We start from the raw sequence: 21,209 nt of genomic DNA on the forward strand, positions 1-21,209 counted from the left end.
TGGGCCAATATGCCAACTATTTAAAAGACTTTGGACAGGCACAAGGATGGGAAAGATTTAGATCAATATGGGCCAGATGAGTGCAAACTAGCTTGGATGAGGCATCTTGGTCGGCTTGTTGCTATATTTCAGAAACGGGAGGGAAATGTCAGAGATAGTCCAAGTATATTTAAGAGTATCATCTTGGTCAGCATGATCATTTTGGCCCGAATGGCCACTTTTTATGCTGTATAACTCTATGGAAACCTGATGAAGGGTCATGGACAAGAAGGCTTGACTTCATTTTCTCTCCGCATGTTCTGCAAGATCTGCTGAGTATTTCCAGCATTTACTGTTTTCAATTTAGCTTCCTGTGTTTTTGAATACATACATAAGTTGTAATCAAATACCACACAATGAAAACTGGCCTACATAATTGACAAAAGGAAGAAAGAGATTGGATTCATTTATCATAAATATCCTGAATCTTAATATCCAATGATATATATTTTTGTAGCTTAGCACTTTTGTAGTTTGTAAGCAAGTTTTTCCACAGGAAATAAAATGAATAACCAATTAAATATTATTTATGGTAATATTGAACGAGAGTAATTTTAAGCAGTTATTTATCTAATTGTACTTGTGTTAGAAAATGTACTGCTCTGTTGCAGGTAATATCTGGCTCTGAATGGGGCAATATGTTGCTATGGGATGGTGGTCTTATTAAGGTAGAGTTGAGCAGAAAGGATGGCAAGCCCTGTCATGAAGGATCCATAAATCAGTGTGTACTGGATGAAGGAGAAATTATCACAATTGGAATGGATGGATGTGTGCGGGTGAGTAATGATACCAGCAAATATTAAAACTCAGGGGCTAAACAAACGTGGTATTTGCTACCAAATATATGTCCTATGTCAAAATCAGTATGAAGTCTGTTTTTTTCCTTGCTTCATTCATCACAAACCGCTACTTTAGGTTGATTTAATATTACTGCTGTTCGAGATAGAAATATTACTACAGGTTGGCTTTTTGACTACCTTATAAACCTGAATTTAGTTTAGTTTAGTTTAAAGATACAGTGCGGAAACAGGCCCTTTGGCCCACCAGATCCTTGGACATTAACACTAACCTACACCCAGTAGCGACAATTTTTACATTTACCAAGCCAATGAACCCTACAAACCGGTACGTCTTTGGAGTGTGGAAGGAAACCGAAGATCTCTGAGAAAACCCAAGCAGGTCACGGGGAGAACGTACAAACTCCGTACAGCCAGCACCCATAGTCAGGATCGAACCCAGGGCTCTGCCGCGGCATTGACTGTAAGCCAGCAACTCTACCGCTGTGCCACCATGACTGCCCTTTGGTTCAATTTAAATCTCAAGACAATTTTCCTTTGATACCTCTGGCTCACTGCTCTTGCTGTGATGAGGCACTTGGGGCAAACTAACCCCACGCAACAAAAACTTTTCATTGTGCCTCGGAACACGTGACAATAAACTAAACTAAACTAAGCTAACCTATGCAACTGAATCCCATTCATTACAGTCTGATCTCAATACTGCATCTCAAATTGGTCTTCACTCTCCCCACAACTGATTCCTCCATCAAAGGAAATTATTTCTCTGTATATACTCAATTGGATAAGAATAGGCTAGCCTATCATGTCAATTCTAAAGGAGTTTTAGCTCCAATAAGTTTTAGAATTGGCTATGCAAATGCTTAATTTAGCTGTATACTTTGCACTGTTGTGATGATGAATTGTTGGCCATGTGTGCTGGTGTTTCTCTCAACCTGTTCAAAAGCAGTTGTGGGTAACTTTTAACTCGTGTTCTTCCATCAGAAATGACAGTGAATGTGTAGTGCATGATCATCTCTCAAATGACAGATACTCTTGAGGTGGTAAAATGGTGCTTTTAATGCACACAGATTTGGTATGTTTCTCAGCCACATGTATTCTGAACCGCTTCAATTGATTCCAGGTGTGGGACTTTGAGACCATTGACACAGCGGAGGCTGGTGACGAGAATTCCATAGTAGAGATGGAACCAATGAATGAATTGACCGTTGGAAGAAATGTTAACCTCCAGTTCATGGTGAAATTCAAAGATTCAAACCTTATTTGGTGTGCTCAGGTATATTAAAAGATCTAAAAGCATTGCACATAGGAACCATATTGGTGCACCAATGGGAAATGCAACATTCAACTCTTTTCAAATAAAGCAACTGTTCAATATACCCACCCTCTTTAAAAGTGTCTTCAGTTCATTTAGTTGAGCAGCTTAAAGATAAAAGAAATAAATCCAGAACAGAGAGGTTGGAACTCACAATTAAAAAAACACATTGAAATTAAGAAACCGTTAACATCATGAATATTATCAATCTGAAGAAACTGCCAAGAAACGAAAGGAAAATTTATTAATTTGACCCAAGTGGTTTATCGGGGAAACATATATTGCCTTCTCATGTTTTCCTTAATTACAATAGTTTTCATGTATAGAATAAAAATATGCACTTCACAACAGAATGACTAAATTAATTATGGAATTGTCTTTTTAATAACCATTAATAATTTGCTTCAAAAATTAGCCAGTCTTAAAAGTCTTTGACTGATTTCTGTTTACTCCTTGCCCATTGAAGTGTGTTGCCAGCCATATCTGTAGATGCTGAAGATTTCAGGATTTTTCTTTGAATGTGGAGGTTCTAGGATCTCCTTTTCCATGTCAGTGACTCTGAGTTAAAGCAGAATGATCTTCGATGAAAATTCCCAGTATTTGAATATTCCCAGTACAAATCCCATATGTAATAGTGGAATGGGGGAGATAGTGGATTTTCTCTCGGTTCAACTTTTTGTTACATTCCTTCTTAATACGGCAAGGAAATTAATGGAAGTTAGGTGTATAATTTGTTCTTATTTATCTAACTACTACAGAAGTTGCAAACACAAAGACCAATTTTGCTACGTTACCGTTGTCCGAAAGATAAAATCTACAACTTTATTTTTCCATAGGATTCCAGTGGTAGAATATGGAAACTTGACCTCTCATTTTCAAACATTGTAAGTGCAAATAATTTTTTTGTTATTAATTTGGTTTATTAAGCAGAAAAGCATAGAAACTAGTATTATTGTAATGTTTAGAAAATAACTGCAGATGCTGGTTTAAATTGAAGGTAGACACAAAATGCTGGAGTAACTTGGCGGGACAGGCAGCATCTCTGGAGAGAAGGAATGGGTGACGTTTTGGGTCAAGACCCTTCTCGTTTCTGTCTCTTCCCTTATATCCTTTACTTTTCTTTTGCCTGTTGTGAATAAGTATTCGCCCATAACCTTTTGACTGTATCATATTATATGATCTTATGGTCTCTGATGTCTTATACTAATAAAAACAGAAAATTCTGAAGATGCTGAGCTGATGCTGGCATTGTCCATGGGGAAGCGGTGTTGTCGGTGAGCGAATTGCAAGAAACCTTTAGGATGATGACCTCTTCAGAGCTGGGAATAGAGATAAACAACTTTCCAGATGCAAAGAAAAGTAGGAGTCAGGGAAGGGAACAAAAAGGAAGGTCTTTTATAGACTGAGTCTTTATCATTCTTAGAGTGCTGCTTGTTTTCTAGTTCTGCTATTTCAGCTCTGTCTAGCTCTATTTGAAAATTGCGCACATCCGTTTGTACATTTGTCTGCTTCTTTTTCAAGCTTTTTTGAATTTCTTTTTGTGATCTTTCCTCAATTTCAATTCCTTGATGGTGTTTTTACATTACTTAAATACAGTCAATTCCCTGCCTGTTCTACACCTCTCCTGACAGCTCATTTCAGGCACCTTCCATTCTGAGAATAAAAATTATTGCCTCGCTAATATCCTTTAATCGTTTCTCTTTCACCTTAAAGCTATGCCCTCAAGCATTTGACATTTCCACCCAGGGAAAAAAGACTCTGATTATATATCCGATCTTCTGTATAAATACACAACATTTTATTTACCCCATAAGGTTGCCCATCAAGTAATAATATTCCAAAAGAATTGTTAAAGCACTGCCTGGAGGAGATGCAGTGGCTTCAGGGAACACAAACCTGGTGTGCTGCTCAGGAAAGCATAATTTGTCCTTCTACCACTGTGATTCTGCCATTGCGCTTGCTATTGTCTTCTAACTAGCAACCGTGTTGGTTGTCCAAAACATTAAATCATTCTTAAGTCTCCAAACGCCTTACAGCATCCTTCACCTTTCCTTCATTAGCTATGCTGGAGCTAGTGGAAGAATCCTTGCACTGAAGCACTGAGCAGGTAAAAACATACGGAAGACAAGATATGTCAAAGGGAGATTATTTGTATTTTAAATGCAGTATTCATTGTAAATTTGATTCGATATCCTTATAATGCAGCTGCTTTTATTTTTATATTGTGGCAAAGCAAAAGCTGTGATGTTCACCAACATTTAAGGAAGTTGGTGATTGAAGAATAGGTGTTGTGGTTACTGCACAGGTAAATTCCCCTCAAATGCATGATGATGTCTGGTTTGCTTCAATTTTCCTCCTCCTTACTGCTTGAGATTCTGCTTCCTCAACTGCTCATTGTTACCTACAAACCAGAAATATTATTCAGGCTGCAAGGATTTCATAAAATTCCAACCTTGCGGTGTGAAATTCTGAAGGTAAAAGCTTTTCTCCTGCCCAAGTAAGCCACTTTCTCTCCGCTGCCACTCGAAGGCAGTTGCTCACTCACTCAGCTAAATGCCTGGGGTAGATGTTCACTCCCCTGGATGTATCCCCAGAGTGGGTGGGCATTCGTTCTCCTGACTGGATTCCTGAGGGTGGGGTGGGATCAATCTCCAGTGGCGGCGGGTGTTCGCATTGCTGCTGGACCCCAAGGGTGGGCAGTCACTTGTTTCCTATGGGATCCCTGGAGTAGGCCTGAGCTCACTTTCCTGGTTGGATCCCTGATAGTTGGTCTTAGTTGTATATTCCCTCTGCTAAAGGCAATACCAAACTTGTAATCAAACTGTGCATTCACCTTATCTATTCCCCTCTGATTTTATGCAACTGTATAAGATCGACCTGTATTAAAGTAAGAAGTGGTGCCAATATAAAAGATCACCTATCATGGTGCTGAACGACGGAGCAGGCGCAAGGGAGTGGGGGAAACAGCCATACCTTTTTCCATACCTTTATGATATCTTCTTTTATTCATAACTTTAGCAAAGGTTGTTTAATGTCCCACGTGGGCAATTGAGCTTGAGCTCAATTTCATCCTGTTCATTTCTTTGTTCCTTAGTCTTTTCTGGGAACTTATTAGCTGGAAATATTTAGTTGTCAATTTCACCAACTTTATGCAAATAGGACTCTGTAGCGACCATAGAGAGTGGTCCTAGTCGTCGAACCCTCAGATTGGCCAGCAAGGTCACGTGTGGGCGCGACCGTAGGGATTGGTCCAGAGAGCGACATCGCTGTTTGGACAGCGTTGTCATGTGCGCTTTTGGCGCCCGAAAAGAGTCAGTTGGGAGACATCTTCGAAGAGGACAGTTAGTTTTAATGGTTGTCTGTTATCTTGTTAAGAAAACTTTGTAATCGAATATTGCTTTCGCAATAAACTTCTTCAACAAAGAACAAGTTTCCAGACTCGCCATATTGGTGACCCCGACGTGATCTGGGCGATCACCGACCATGAATGAACACGACGCCCCGTTGTTGACTGCTGCGCCTGGCACACCGGAGCTAAGCGCGGTCAGCGTTCACCTTCCGTCGTTTTGGACACATCAACCACAATCTTGGTTTGTCCACACCGAAGCCCAGTTTCATTTAAGAAACATCTCGGCAGATGCGACGAAATACTACTACCTCGTCAGCGCTCTATCGCCAGAGACGACCACACGCGTGATGCGGTTCATCGTCAACCCTCCCGCGGAAGACAAGTACGGGGCCATGAAGGCACTGTTACTACGAACCTTCGGGTTCCATAGGCATGACCGAGCTAAAAAACCTCTGCACCTACCGGATCTAGGAGATCGGCTGCCGTCCGTTCTCATGGCTGAGATGCTGATGCTAGCAGGTGAGCATGCAGATTGCCTCATGTTCGAGCAGGCATTCCGAGAGAAGCTTCCCGAAGATGTCAGACTTATGCTCACGGATTGTTCTTTTAAGGACCCCGAGGCATATGCAGAAAGAGCTGATGCGCTCATGACGTCCAAATCGAAAGGAAGCGGTTCGGTCAACAAGGTCTCGACATCAGTGACCACGCCACAGCGACATCAAGATGGCGCCGCGTCTCCTGCCATTTCTCCAAAAGCCCGCCAAAAGGATCCGCACAAGCGCGGCTGGTGCTATTGCCATCTACGATGGGGTGGAGAATCCCGCAACTGTCGATCACCTTGTACTTTCGCGGGAAATGCCTCGGCCGATCGTACATAGGGGCAGTTGCGATAAGCCAGAACCGACGCCTCTACGTCCGAGACCGATTCACGGACACAGAATTTTTGGTGGACACGGGAGCCATTGTCAGTATAGTGCCGCCGACCGACCTTGAGACCAGATCGGGTAAGACAGGTCCTACCCTCATCGCGGTTAATGGCAGCCCCATCCGCACGTTTGGTACGCGGAAGATGTCCCTTGTTTTAGGCCTCCGCACGTATGAATGGCCATTCATTATAGCAGACGTCAGCCAAGCGATCCTAGGCGCAGATTTTCTCTGGGCCTTTTCACTGGTCCCCGATGTCCGCGGTAACGACCTCCGACCCTCCGCCAGCGATGAGCCCATCGCTCCGACAATCGCCTCCCTGCCCAGCCCTACTGTCCAGGCCGTCGTCGCGGCCCCTGACTCGTATGCTGAGGTCCTGGCGGAGTTTCCAGAGCTGCTCATCCAGCGTTTTGACACCCCTTCGGCCAAGCACGGCGTGGTCCACCACATCCGCACCGAGGGCCCTCCCGTTTTCGCTCGGGCCCGGAGGCTACCGCCCGACAAACTGGAGGTGGCGCGGGCGGAATTTAGGAAGATGGAGGAAATGGGTATTGTCCGTCAGTCTGACAGCCCGTGGGCCTCGCCGTTGCATATGGTCTCCAAGGCATCTGGGGGGTGGAGACCATGTGGCGATTATCGGCGTCTCAATGCTGTCACCACGGCTGATCGCTACCCCATACCGCACCTGCAGGACTTCTCGTCTGGGCTGGAAGGTGCGGTGGTGTTCTCCAAGATCGACTTGGTACGAGGATACCACCAGATTCCTGTGCGGCCGAAGGACATACCAAAAACTGCCACGATCACTCCGTTCGGGTTGTTCGAATGGTTGCGAATGCCTTTCGGTTTAAAGAACGCGGCACAGGCTTTCCAGCGACTGATGGACCGTGTGGGTCGGGGTTTACCCTTTGTGTTTATTTATTTAGATGACATCCTGGTCGCCAGCCCCTCAGTGCAGGAACACCAGGTCCACCTGCGGACTGTATTCCAGCGGCTCCAAGACCACGGCCTCATTATCCAACCTCCAAGTGTCAATTCGGCCTCCCTTCTCTCGATTTTTTAGGGCACAGAATCACCCCTGCCGGCGCCACCCCTTTGCCCGAGAAGGTGGAGGCTATCCGGGCATTTCCCAGGCCCACCACAGTGAAAGGGCTGCAGGAGTTCGTAGGTATGGTTAACTTCTACCATAGGTTCGTCCCGGCAGCTGCGCGGGTCATGCGCCCGCTCTTCCAGTGCCTTGCGGGTAAACCTGTAGAGTTGATATGGTCCCCAGCCGCGGAGTCGGCTTTTGCAGCAGCTAAGGCAGCTTTGGCAGACGCCACCATGTTGGTCCACCCGAGCCCCTCCGCCCCCACGGCCCTGACGGTTGATGCGTCTGACATGGCGGTGGGTGGGGTTTTGGAGCAGCAGGTCGGTGGCCTTTGGCAGCCCTTGGCGTTTTTCAGCCGGCAACTGAGTTCGGCTGAGCTGAAGTATAGCACATTTGACCGAGAGCTTCTGGCCCTCTATTTAGCTGTTCGTCATTTCAGTTATTTCCTTGAAGGCCGCCCATTTGTGGTCTTTACGGACCATAAACCATTAACTTTTGCATTTTTCAAATTGTCCGACCCATGGTCGGCCCGCCAGCAGCGGCACCTGACTGCCATCTCCGAATTTACCACCGATGTCCGTCATGTCGCGGGTAAGCTTAATGCCATTGCTGACGCCCTGTCTCGGCCTGCTTTTTCCCCCATTTCGGCGGTGGACTGCGAGGTGGATCCCCAGGAGCTTGCGGAGGCACAGCTTCTGGCGGATACCGCCTCGGCATACCAGTCCACCACTTCGGAGTTGAAGTTGGCTCAGGTAGCCTGCGGCTCGGAAGGCACAAAGGTCTGGTGTGATGTTTCCCTTCCCCGTCCCAGGCCGGTAGTGCCGCCCTCCCTTCAGCGCCGGGTTTTCGATGCCATTCACGGGCTGGCGCACCCGTCCATCCGCTCCACCTCTGCTTTAGTAGCCGCTCGGTTTGTCTGGCATGGCCTGCGTAAACAGGTAGCTGTTTGGGCCCGTTCCTGCGTTCCTGCGTTCCTGCGTTCCCTGCCAGACCGCTAAAGTCCAGCGCCATGTCCAACAGGAGTTTGAGGTCCCAGCGGTCCGTTTTTTCCACATTCACGTGGATTTAGTCGGGCCCTTGCCTTCCTCCCGGGGCTACACCCATCTCCTCACGGTGGTGGATCGGTTCACCCGGTGGCCAGAGGCTTTCCCATTGTCCGATACCTCTGCTGCCTCTTGTGCCAGGACTTTGGCCCTCCATTGGGTAGCACGTTTCGGGGTTCCGGCGGTTATTACCACCGACAGGGGGCCGCAGTTCACTTCGTCCCTCTGGGCCACGCTAGCAGAGCTGTACGGTTCCCGGTTACAACACACTACAGCATACCACCTCCAGGCTAATGGACTTGTGGAGAGGTTCCACCGTCAACTCAAGGCGGCCGTCAGTGCGAGGCTTGAAGGCCCGGACTGGGTAGACCAACTCCCCCGGGTCCTCCTGGGCATCCGGACTGCTCCTAAGCAGGATCTCGGTGCTTCGTCCGCGGAGCTAGTACATGGCCCGCCACTTAGAGTACCCGGGGATTTGCTTCCGGACCCCTCCGGCTAGCTGCCTCCAGTCCCAGCAGTCTTAGCATCGCTCCGGGCACGTGTGGGTTCCCTGGCCCCAGTTCCGACTTCACGTCATGGGTGTCCCATGGTACACGAACCGCCTGCCCTGAAGGACTGTGAGTTTGTATTTTTGCGTAAGGATGCCCATCGTGCCCCGTTGCAGAGGGTCTATGAAGGGCCGTTCCGGGTTTTGCGTAAGGGGACGGTCACCTTCACCTTAGACGTGGACGGCAGGAGTGAGCTCGTCTCGGTGTCCAGGCTTAAACCTACACACTTGGATCCGGACCGCCCAGTCCTGGTCGGCCAACCACCTAGGAGAGGCCGGCCTCCGGCAGTTCCGATCAGTCCAGGACCCCCCGCTCCGGCAGTTCCACCAAGTCCGGAATCCCCTGCTCCTGTTGTTCAGGCTGCCCCTCTCCTTACTCGTTCTGGTCGCGAAATCCGGCTCCCTGCTAGGTTCCGTACCTCGGGTTCTGGGGGGGGTCATGTAGCGACCATAGAGAGTGGTCCTAGTCGTCGAACCCTCAGATTGGCCAGCAAGGTCACGTGTGGGCGCGACCGTAGGGATTGGTCCAGAGAGCGACATCGCTGATTGGACAGCGTTGTCATGTGTGCTTTTCACGCCCGAATAGAGTCAGTTGGGAGACGTCTTCGAAGAGGACAGTTAGTTTTAATGGTTGTCCGTTATCTTGTTAAGAAAACTTTGTAATCGAATATTGCTGTCGCAATAAACTTCTTCAACAAAGAACAAGTTTCCAGACTCGCCATAACTCTATGTTTCCAGTGGTTTTCATTAGGACATGATGGTAATATTTCTGTGAAACCTTTTCCTTCCTTTCTTATTTGTTTACCTATTCACCTCTAACATTTGTCCTAAAATATTTTTTTCTCGTAATATCCTGTTAACAATTGTTTTCTTTGAACAATGAAAATCCTTACGTGCTCTTAAGATTCACTTTCCTTATACTCAATGAAGTCATTTACTTACAGGAATGTGGTGTGGGAGGAGATACCGATGAGAGGATGAAGAAGTTGAGTTACTGTGGTTTTGTTTTGAGCCAATTTAGCACCTTTATTGCTGCTGTAAATTGTAAATGTGCCTTGGTCATACTTCTCCATTATTTTCATTTCCTGCAATCAGTGTGGATCAAAATCCAACAGAACACGACACTACATTGTATATCCAGTGTATCGTTCACACATATTATTTCCAGTAACAGTTCTTCTGCAGTATGCTTAATGGCTTTTCTGATATCTTTACAGACACAAGATCCCGAATGTTTGTTTTCTTTTCACACCGGGGTAATCCAGGCTCTGGATGTGTCACCACTTACCTATCTGATGGCAACAACAGCACTTGACTGTAGGTACACTTACTTACTTAACTAAGATGTGACATGATATATTTCAGAAAACCATAGTGTCATGTAGCCCAGATATAGGGCTTCAGCCCAATGTTTCCAAGTACACATTCTATCAGCACTTGGGCTATAGTCTTTGTTTGCCTTCGTGATTCAAGGGCTCATCTTGGTACTTCTTAAATGGTGTGACAGAATCCGCCTGCACCCCCAGATAATGCTTTCCACATTCCAACTACCCTCCAGGGGAAAAACAGCTCTTCCTCAGACCCCCTCTGAACATCCTGCCACTCACTTCAAACCGATGCCTGCAGTTAGTCATCCAGACCATTCCAACAGCACTTTAAACCTATGACCTCTGTCACAAAGAAGGACAAGAGTAACAGGTGGATGGAAACCCCACTACCTGCAGATTCCCCTCCAAGTCATACATTGTCCTGAAATGGAAATATGTCACCAGCTACTGCGTCTAAATTCTGAGGTTCCCTGACACGTTGGACAAGAAGTACCGCAACAGATCAAGAAGGCAGCTCATTGCCACCTTCTTGGGGCAATCAGAGATGGGCAATAAGTTCTTGTCTTATCAGGTAGCCAGAGCACAAAATCGAATATTGAAGAAATTTAGCTTGCTTTTTTAAAATACATTTGATAGATGTAGTTGAAGCAGGGACTATTGCAACGTTTAAGAAGCAATTAGACAGGTACATGGATAGGACAGGTTTAGAGGGATATGGGCCAACTGCATATGTGTGACACGTATAGATGGGACATATTGATTAGTGTGAGCAAGTTGGGCCGAAGGACCTGTTTCAATATTGTATGACTCTATGACTATTTCAGGTTGAAAATCTGAGGCATGATTTTGATCCCAAGAGTTGAAAATTCCAAACCCACTCCTCCCCCCACAGATGCTGTGCGACCCGCTGTTTCTCCAGGAGATTGTTGATTGCTCCAGATTCCAACATCTGCAGTCTCTTGTATCTCAATCCTCTTGAAATCTTCTATTTCTTATCAGCAATAGATCTTCATTATTGATTCCTTTATCCAAACTCTTTATCTAAGTTTTTGTAGAAGCAAGTTGCTCAGTGTTTTTTTCATTACCCTATAACTCGTTGTACTTGACGAGAAACATGCTTTATTAATTTTATTTCAGAAAACTGGTGCTTCTTAGGACTGTTTTTTCTCAATACAATTTCAGGCACAGTGCGCATCTATGACTTTGTGAGAAATGAGGAACTGGTCTCTGTGAAGTACAGGCAAGGTGGAACTGCATTAACGTGGGGACCACTGGAGGTAAGTGCAATCTCATGCAGAGTGTAAGAGCTTGTTCCTGCAGCGTTTTAAAGAGTCGGTAGCCTTTATGCATTTGGAGTTCGTAGATTTGGAAGTATTTACCAAGCATGATTTAATACCAGTGCTACTACTCTGGAACACTGCACTTCAGCTGGTGCTGTCCCTGCATTAACACAGCTGAATATAATATGAAGCACTTTGAAGAACCCTGTTCCCACCTACGAATGTTCTGAAAAAGGATCATTGGCTACGTCAGGTTAGTTTGTAGTATATGAAAATCAAACAAAACTACAGATACTGCAATTCTGAAATGGTGGATGAAGCAGTAAAATAATGTTGACATTGCTAGTTTATTTCTGCTAGTTGCCTGCAGTTTAAATAATTACTGTATGAAAATTAAAAGCTGCAGACTTAAAATATGAAATAAATTCCCAGAACAAAATTGCAAAATCACTCGGCAATCAGGCAGCCACTGTGATTCTTCATAAGACAAAATGTCATTAATCTCAGAGAGAGAGATTGCATAGCAGTCTTGTTTTAGCTGCCAGTGGACTAATTTTAAGTACAAATCTATTTTATTTACCAGATAATACTGATCAGGTGGCACAGTGGTACAGCTGGTAAAGTTGCTGCCTCATGGGTTCAATCCTAACCTTGGGTACTTTCTGTATGGAGTTTGCAAGTCTTCCCTGTGATTGTTTGGTTTTCCTCCAGGTGAATGAATGAATAAGTTTATTGGCCAAGTATGTGCATATACAAGGAATGTGCCTTGGTGCTCCGCTCACAAATGACAACACAAACATACAGTTAACAATTAAGAATAAAGCATAAACACATCAAAACAATAAGGATACACCATTACGGTCTGAACATGTGGGTGAAAATAAACCAGAGCAAAAAAGAGACTACAGACTTTGGTTATTGAGTAGAACTATCACTCGTGGAAAAAAGCTGTTTTTATGTTTGGCTGTGGCTGCTTTGACAGTCCGGAGTCACCTTCCAGAGGGAAGTGCTTCAAAGAGTTTGTGGCCAGGATGAGAGGGGTCAGAGATGATCTTGCCTGCTCGCTTCCTGGCCCTTGCAGTGTGCAGTTCGTCAAAGGGGAGAAGGTTGCAGCCAACAACCTTCTCAGCTGTGCGATCGATCCGTTGCAACCTCTGGATGTCGTGCTTGGTGGCTGAGCCAAACCAGACCGTGATGGAGAAGGTGAGGACGGACTCAATGATAGCAGTATAGAATTGGACCATCATTGCCTGTGGCAGCTTGTGTTTCCTCAGTTGCCGCAGGAAGTACATCCTCTGTTGGGCCTTTTTGACTTTGGAGTCGATGGTGGCCCCCCATTTAAGGTCCCTGGAGATGATGGTTCCAAGGAACTTAAATGACTCCACAGATGTGACAATGCTGTTGTGGCGACTCTTTGCACACATGTATTTATACAAAAACAGAGAATCTCACTGGACCTGGGCACAGTTGACAATAAGGTATTGAATAAAGCGTGATAGACATAAAAAGTTGGAGTATCTTCAGCTTAAACCAGCATCTGCAGTTCCTTCTTGCATATTGAATAAAGCATTGTTGAAAAGTATTTGCTTCTTTGCTATCAAGACCCAGACTAGAGCATTTGAAAAGTTTGATACCTAAACTCTCCCATGGTCAACCATTGCTAATGTTGCTTGCCTATTAATTCCTTAAGGTGGGACAGGTAGATGATGCATTTATGAAGCCATGCAGGGTACTTGCTAATATTGTCTGAGGATTTAGGTGCTGGAGCTGAATTGTGCTCAAACTGTGCAAAACACAAGTAAAGCATTACAGCAGCATCTTGATCAACTGGCAAGCAAGCTGAGGAATGGCTAATGGAGTTTAATGCAGAAAAGTCCATGATGTTGCTTTATCAGAAGTCGAACCAGGGCAGCACCTTCAGGAATAGAAGGGCCCCGGATAGTGTTGTAGAGTACAGGGGTCTAGGAGTACAGTTTCAGAGTTCCCTGAAAGTGATGTCATAGGTAGAAAGGTTGGAAAAAATGGCTTTTGGTACATTGGCATTCAACATTCAAAGTTTTGAGTGAAGAAGGTGGGATGTTATGTTACAGTTGTACAAGATGTTGGTGGGACCCCATTTTGTTTTATAAAAGTAAGTTTATTTACAGGCACAAAATTGGAGTGAAAAAAATTACTCTAAGGAGACGACGTAAAAAATAAGAAAAAAATATATATACATATGTATCAAATCGCATCGTTGTTACTTTAATCTAAGGAGCATTCAAGGCCCTGCAGCGCCCAGCGGCCCCCTGAAAAACGGCCTATATGCCTCTGGACACTGCCCCCACCCCCTCCAGAGACATCTGGGCAAGAACGTAAGTCTGGAAGGGGGGGGGGGGAGGGGCAGGCAGTTGGCCTGGCCACTGCCACGACCAACGAATGGCCAGATTGGCCAGGCCCAGCAGCAAACAGCTCAAGAGACCCCCCCCTTCCACACCAGGTGCCCAAAGATCAGCAGAGAGTGGCGGAAGTGTAACCAGAATTTGATGAGCAATCCCTTCAAATATTCAGTGGCTACAACTTCACACATTCCATGCACATGCTGCCGGACTCCTCAGGCCGTAGAAGAGGCAGGCTGATAAAGAGTCTGTGAACCGACTTAAAAAGCGGCTACAGGGAGAAGTTGGGCAGGCTTATTCCTCAGAGCGCAGGAGAATGAGTGGTGTTCCTATCGTGGTGTATATGATCATGAGGGGAATAGATGGGGTGAAGACCACATCTTCCACTTGGCACCTCACCAGTGTCTAACGATGATTCATATATCTCAGCTTGGAATCCGGCAATTTGTAACATAGAAACATAGAAACATAGAAAATAGGTGCTGGAGGAGGCCATTTGGCCCTTTGAGCCAGCACCGCCATTCATTGTGATCATGGCTGATCATCCACAATCAGTAACCTGTGCCTGCCTTCTCCCCATATCCCTTGATTCCGCTAGCCACTAGAGCTCTATCCAACTCTCTTTTAAATTCATCCAGTGTATTGGCCTCCACTGCCTTATGTGGCAGAGAATTCCACAAATTCACAACTCTGGGTGAAAACATTTTTCTTACCTCAGTTTTAAATGGCCTCCCCTTTATTCTTAGACTGTGGCCCCTGGTTCTAGACTCCCCCAACATTGGAAACATTTATCCTGCATCAAGCTTGTCCAGTTTTTAAATAATTTTATACGTTCTCTCGCTTTCCAGTGTCCTCGGATAGATCTGACCAGGGGATTCATCCGCCTTCATATGCGTTAAGTTATCCAACACATTTGTTTCTGAGGGGAACTATTATCTCTCTAGTTACCTTCTTTCCCTTGAAGTACATAAAATATCTTTGGTTTCCTTAATTTCATGTGCCTGAATTCTCTCCTGCTTCCTTTTTGCCTTCCTGATTTCCTTCTGAAGTATACTCCTCACTCCCCAGGGATACACTTGAACCCAATTGCCTCTCCCTAGCCCATGCCTCCTTTTTCTTGACCAAAACAATTTCTCTTGTCATCCAGGCTTCCATACGCCCATCTGTCTTGCCCTTCACTCTAACAAGAGCATGTATGTCTTGAACTTTCACCATCATTCTTTTAATAGCCACCCACTTTCACAATCAACTTTAACAAGTTCCTGTATAATACCATCAAAGTTGGCCTTGCCACAGTTCAGAATTTTAACTTGTGAGCCCGCCCTATCATTATCCATTTCATATAGTTTAGAGATACAGCGTTGAACCAGGCCCTTCAGCCCAACGAGTTTGCACTGAACAGCGTTCCCCGCAGACTAACACTATCTTCTATGTTCTATGTATTATTTCTAATTAAATTTGTTAATTGAACTGAATCTTTTAATTCTTTTCAGAAAGTAAAATAATTTGAGGAAATTATTATTTTTCCTACTCGCGTGCAATTTTACCATTCAAACTCTTTTTATTGTTTCCAGTGCTACCCACAAGGAAACATAATTGTTGTAGGGTTTCAGGATGGTGTTATCCGTGTCTTGCAAATATATAATCCTCAAGATCTGGCTCGAGTTGCTGGCCAAACACAAGTTGGTGAAGCTGAACTTCAACTAAAACAAGCCCTGAAGCCACATACAGAGGACGTCACTGCTATTGCATATGAACACAATGGAGATATATTGGCAACTGGTGTAAGTTGTATGCATATAAATGTACGTAAAGTACCTTGAAGACATCGTGTCCTATGGTTGTATAGCATGGAAAAAGGCACTTCAGACAAACTCACCCTTGCCTTCTGAGATGTCTACCAGAGCTAGTCACATTTGGCTGTATTTGGCCCATAAAAGCTGTTTTTATGTCTGGCTGTGGCTGTTTTGACAGTCCAGAGCCGCCTTTCAGAGGGAAGTGCTTCAAAGATTTTGTGGCCAGGGTGAGAGGGGTCAGAGATGATCTTGCCCACTCACTTCCTGGCCCTTGCAGTGTACAGTTTGTCAATGGGGAAAGATTGTTGGCGGCAACCTAGGGGAAAGTGCCTGGTTTGGGAGGGGAGTGGGAAATTGGAGGAACAGCACCTCATATTTCGCTTGGGCAGCTTACAGCCCAGCGTTGTGAACATTGACTTCTCTAACTTTAGATAGTTCCTCTGTCCCTCTCTTCCCCTCTCACTTCCCAGTTCTCCCACAGTCTTCCTGTCTCCACCTATATCCTTACTTTGTCCTACCCCCCCTGACGTCAGTATGAAGAAGGGTTTCAACCCGAAACGTCACCCATTCCTTCTCTCCAAGATGCTGCCTGAGCTGCTGAGTTACTCCAGCATTTTGTGGTGGCCAATAAACTCATTCATTCATTCATTCATTCATTCATTCATTCATTCATTCATTCATTCATTCATTCATCCCTGTAAATCTTTCCTCTCCACGTACCTATATAAAAGTTCTTTAAACATCATTATTGTATATGCCACTACCACATCCTTTGGTAGCTGGTGGTGCCACATATCCACCACCATCTGTGTCCTCTTTAAATAGCATCTCATATTTTGCTTGGGCAGTTTACAGCCCAGTGGTATGAATATTGATTTCTCTCGCTTCAGATAGCCCCCGGCACTCCCTCTCTCTCTATCCCTCCCCCACCCAAGTCGCACTAGCTTCTCATTTTCACCCTACAAACAGCTAACAATGGGCCGTTTCCTTTATCATTTTTACTTTTATGCACATCTTTCACTAATTGTTCTTTATTTCTCCACACCGTCTATATCTCTCGTTTCCCTTATCCCTAAACAGTCTGAAGAAGGGTCTCGACCTGAATCATCACCCATTTCTTTCCAGAGATGCTGTCTGCCCAGCTGAGTTACTGAGCCTTTTGTGTCTATCCGCAGTCTCACCAACATTTTGTACAGTGTTATGCGATACCCCAACTCTTGTACTCAATGCCCTGATTGATGAAGGTTAGCATGCCAAACACATTCTTTACCACCATGTCTACATATGTCTCCACTTTCAGAGACCTATGTAATTGTGCCCCAGGGTGTCTCTGTTCTGCAACATTTTCAAGGGCCCTGGGCCTACTTTCTCAGTCAAATAGAGAGTCATAGAGTTATACAGCATGGAATAGGCTCTTTGGCTCAACTTGCCCATGCCAACCAATATGCCCCATTGATTCCACTCTCCTGGGCATGTTTGGCCCATATCCCTCTAAACCATGTTCCTGTCCAAATGTAATTTAAATGTTGTTATAGTATCAGCCTCAACTACCGCCTCTGGCAGTTCCTTATACCTACCACCTATTAAATCTGTCGCCTCTCAGTTAAATGTAGAACATGGAATAGTACAACACAAGAACAGGCCCTTCAGCCCACAATGTTTGTAGTGAATATGATGCCACGTTAAACTGATCTCAACTGCCTGAACATGATCCATATCCCTCCATGTGTCTATCTAAAAGCTTCTTAAATGCCACAATCATATCGGTCTGCACCACCACCACCACCACCACCACAATGCGTCCCAATTGTTCTCGATTCTGTTGTACTGTTAGATAGCCTTATTTATCGTCCACTATGCCACCAATTTTGATGTCATGCACAAACATACTAAAAGTGTCAGTGCCATTCTCAAACATAGTTGACAAACAACAGTGGACCCAGCACAAATCCCTGCAGCACATCACTGGACAGGGGCCTCCAATGTAACATACAATCCTTTTTCTCATGCTTACTACCAAGCCAATATTATATGCAATTTGCACTGAACCTATCTATCACTACATGCATATGTTGCACCATGATACTTTGCTTTCATGCATGGCTCTGGGGATAAGGTTGGCCTTCAAGATGTTAAATTGGGGAGAGATTAATTTCAATAACATCAGAGAAGACCTGGTGAAAGTAGATTTGCAGCAGTGCTCATAGATAAAATGACAGCAGACGAGTATGAGTCTTTTAAAAGAGAGTGGGGAAGAATTCAGCATTATCCAGTAAGAGTGATGGACGATTTTGAAGGTTTGATCATGGAAAAAAATTAAAGATATAGCAAGTTTAGGCAACTGATGTTGAGGGAGTCTCTTGAAAAATATAGAGTGCATAGGAGAAATTTTAAGAAATAAATTAGGAGGCCAAAGAGGAGCCATGAAATATCCTTGGAAGATAAGATTAAGGAGAGCTGTACAGCACAGAAACTGGACCTTCAGCCCAACCTGTCTATGCCCAAAGTGATGCCCAGCTATGCCAATCCCTTTGCCTGCCTTATCCTTCTAATCTGTTGCTTTTTCAAATATGCCTTTTAAATGTCACTATATGGCGAGTCCGAAACTTGTTGGTTGTAGACGAAGTTTATTGCAGCCGCAATACACGAATACAAAGTTAAACAACAAGGTACAGGACAACCAATACAAACTTACTGTCTTCCTTGAAGACTTCGCCGAACTGACTAAATCGGGCTCCAAACGCGCACATGACATCGCTGGCCAATCAGCGATGTCGTTCCCTGGACCAATCCCCATGGTCGCGTTCCCACGTGACCTCGCTGGCCAATCCGAGGGTTCGACGACCTGGACCATTCTCTATGGTCGCTACATGACCCCCCCCAGAACCCGAGGTGCGGAACCTAGCTGGGAGCCGGATTTCGCGACCATAACGAGTACGGAGAGGGACAGCCTGAACCACAGGAGCCGGAGGTTCCGGACTTGGTGGAACAGCCGGAACGAGAGGTTCTGGAGGAACTGTCGGAACGGGGGTTTCTGGACTGGGCGGAACTAACGGAGGTCGGCCTCTCCTAGGGGTTTGACCGACCAGGACTGGTTGATCCGGGTCCAAATGGGCAGGTTTGAGCCGGGACACCGAGACGAGTTCACTCTTGCCGCCCATGTCTAAGGTGAAAGTAGCCGTTCCCTTACGTAAAACCCGGAACGGCCCTTGATAGACCCTCTGCAACGGGGCGCGATGGGCATCTTTACGCAGAAAAACAAACTCACAGTCCTTCAGGGAAGACGGTTCATGTACCATGGGACACCCATGACGTGAAGTCGGCACTGGAGCCAGGGAGCCCACCCGTTCCCGGAGAGATGCTAACGCTGATGGGACTGTAGGGAGCAGGGCTGAAGGGTCCGGAAACAGATCTCCGGGTACTCGAAGTGTCGAGCCATATACTAGCTCTGCGGACGACGCACCGAGATCTGGCTTAGGAGCAGTCCGGATGCCCAAAAGAACCCAAGGGAGTTGGTCTACCCAGTCCGGGCCTTCAAGCCTTGCACTGAGGGACGCCTTAAGTTGGCGGTGGAACCTTTCTACGAGTCCATTTGCCTGGGGGTGATATGCAGTTGTGGGTTGTAAATTGGACCCGTACAGTTCCGCCAGCGCGGCCCAGAGGGACGAAGTGAACTGTGGCCCTCTGTCAGTTGTAATAACTGCCGGGACCCCGAAACGAGCTACCCAATGAAGGGCCAAAGTCCTAGCACAAGACGCTGACGAGATATCAAACAATGGGAAAGCCTCTGGCCACCGGGTGAACCGATCCACCACCGTGAGGAGGTGGGTGTAGCCCCGGGAGGAAGGCAAAGGCCCGACCAAATCCACGTGGATGTGGAAAAAACGAAAAGCCGGGACCTCGAAATCCTGTACGGGGGGCTGGACGTGGCGCTGGAGTTTAGCGGTCTGACAGGGCACGCAGGAACGTGCCCACCCCGCTACCTGTTTCCGCAGGCCATGCCAGACAAACCTCGCTGCTACCAAGGCAGAGGTGGAGCGGATGGACGGGTGCGCCAGCCCATGAATGGCATCGAAAACCCGGCGCTGAAGGGAGGGCGGTACTACCGGCCTGGGACGAGGAAGAGAAACATCGCACCAGACTTTCGTGCCCTCCGACCCACAAGCTACCTGGGCCAACTTCAATCCCGAAGTGGTGGACTGGTAAGCCGAAACGGTATCCGCTAGGAGCTGTGCCTCTGCGAGCTCCTGGGGATCCACTTCGCAGTCCACCGCCGAAATAGGGGGAAAAGCAGGTCTAGACAGGGCGTCAGCAACGGCATTAAGCTTACCCGCGATATGACGGACATCTGTGGTAAATTCGGAGATAGCAGTCAGGTGCCGCTGCTGGCGGGCCGACCATGGGTCAGACAATTTCAAAAAAGCAAATGTTAATGGCTTGTGGTCCGTAAATGCCACGAATGGGCGGCCCTCGAGGAAATACCTGAAATGACGGACAGCTAAATAGAGAGCTAGAAGCTCTCGGTCAAATGCGCTATATTTCAGCTCGGCCGAATTTAGTTGCCGGCTGAAAAACGCTAAAGGCTGCCAACGGCCACCGACCTGCTGCTCCAGAACCCCACCCACCGCCACGTCAGAGGCGTCAACCGTCAGGGCCGTGGGGGCGGAGGGGCTCGGATGGACCAACATGGTGGCGTCTGCCAAGGCTGCCTTAGCTGCCGTAAAAGCCGACTCTGCGGTCGGGGACCACAACAACTCTACCGGATTCCCTGCAAGGCATTGGAAAAGCGGGCGCAGGACTCGCGCCGCTGCCGGAACGAATCTATGGTAGAAATTAATCATGCCTACGAACTCCTGCAGCCCTTTTACTGTGGTGGGCCTGGGAAAAGCCCGGATAGCTTCCACCTTCTCGGGCAAAAGGGCGGCGCCGGCAGGGGTAATTCTGTGCCCTAGAAAATCGAGGGCAGGCAGGCCGAATTGACATTTGGAGGGTTGGATAATGAGCCCGTGGTCTTGGAGCCGCTGGAACACGGTCCGCAAATGGGCCTGGTGTTCCTGCACTGAGGGGCTGGCTACCAGGATGTCGTCTAAATAAATAAACAAAAAGGGTAAACCCCGGCCCACGCGGTCCATCAGTCGCTGGAAAGCCTGTGCCGCGTTCTTTAAACCGAAAGGCATACGCAACCATTCAAACAACCCGAACGGAGTAATAGTTGCAGTTTTTTGTATGTCCTCCGGTCGCACCGGAATCTGATGGTATCCTCGCACCAAATTGATTTTGGAAAACACCACCGCTCCTTCCAGCCCAGATGAAAAGTCCTGTAGGT

At 46.5% G+C, this 21,209-nt stretch overlaps 1 protein-coding gene across 1 annotated transcript in view; it reads left to right on the top strand.

Annotated features, from left to right (window-relative positions):
* The window catches only part of cfap44 (cilia and flagella associated protein 44), a 115,933-nt gene that overhangs the window by 16,118 nt on the left and 78,606 nt on the right, over positions 1-21,209 (top strand). The window contains exons 8-13 of the mRNA XM_078408713.1: positions 651-815; positions 1,960-2,112; positions 2,988-3,035; positions 10,319-10,418; positions 11,612-11,706; positions 15,662-15,871. Coding sequence (XP_078264839.1) covers positions 651-815; positions 1,960-2,112; positions 2,988-3,035; positions 10,319-10,418; positions 11,612-11,706; positions 15,662-15,871 — 771 coding nt within the window. The remainder of the gene's footprint in view (positions 1-650; positions 816-1,959; positions 2,113-2,987; positions 3,036-10,318; positions 10,419-11,611; positions 11,707-15,661; positions 15,872-21,209) is intronic.

This window comes from Rhinoraja longicauda, chromosome 12 (assembly GCF_053455715.1).
Source record: "Rhinoraja longicauda isolate Sanriku21f chromosome 12, sRhiLon1.1, whole genome shotgun sequence".
NCBI lineage: Eukaryota > Metazoa > Chordata > Chondrichthyes > Rajiformes > Arhynchobatidae > Rhinoraja > Rhinoraja longicauda.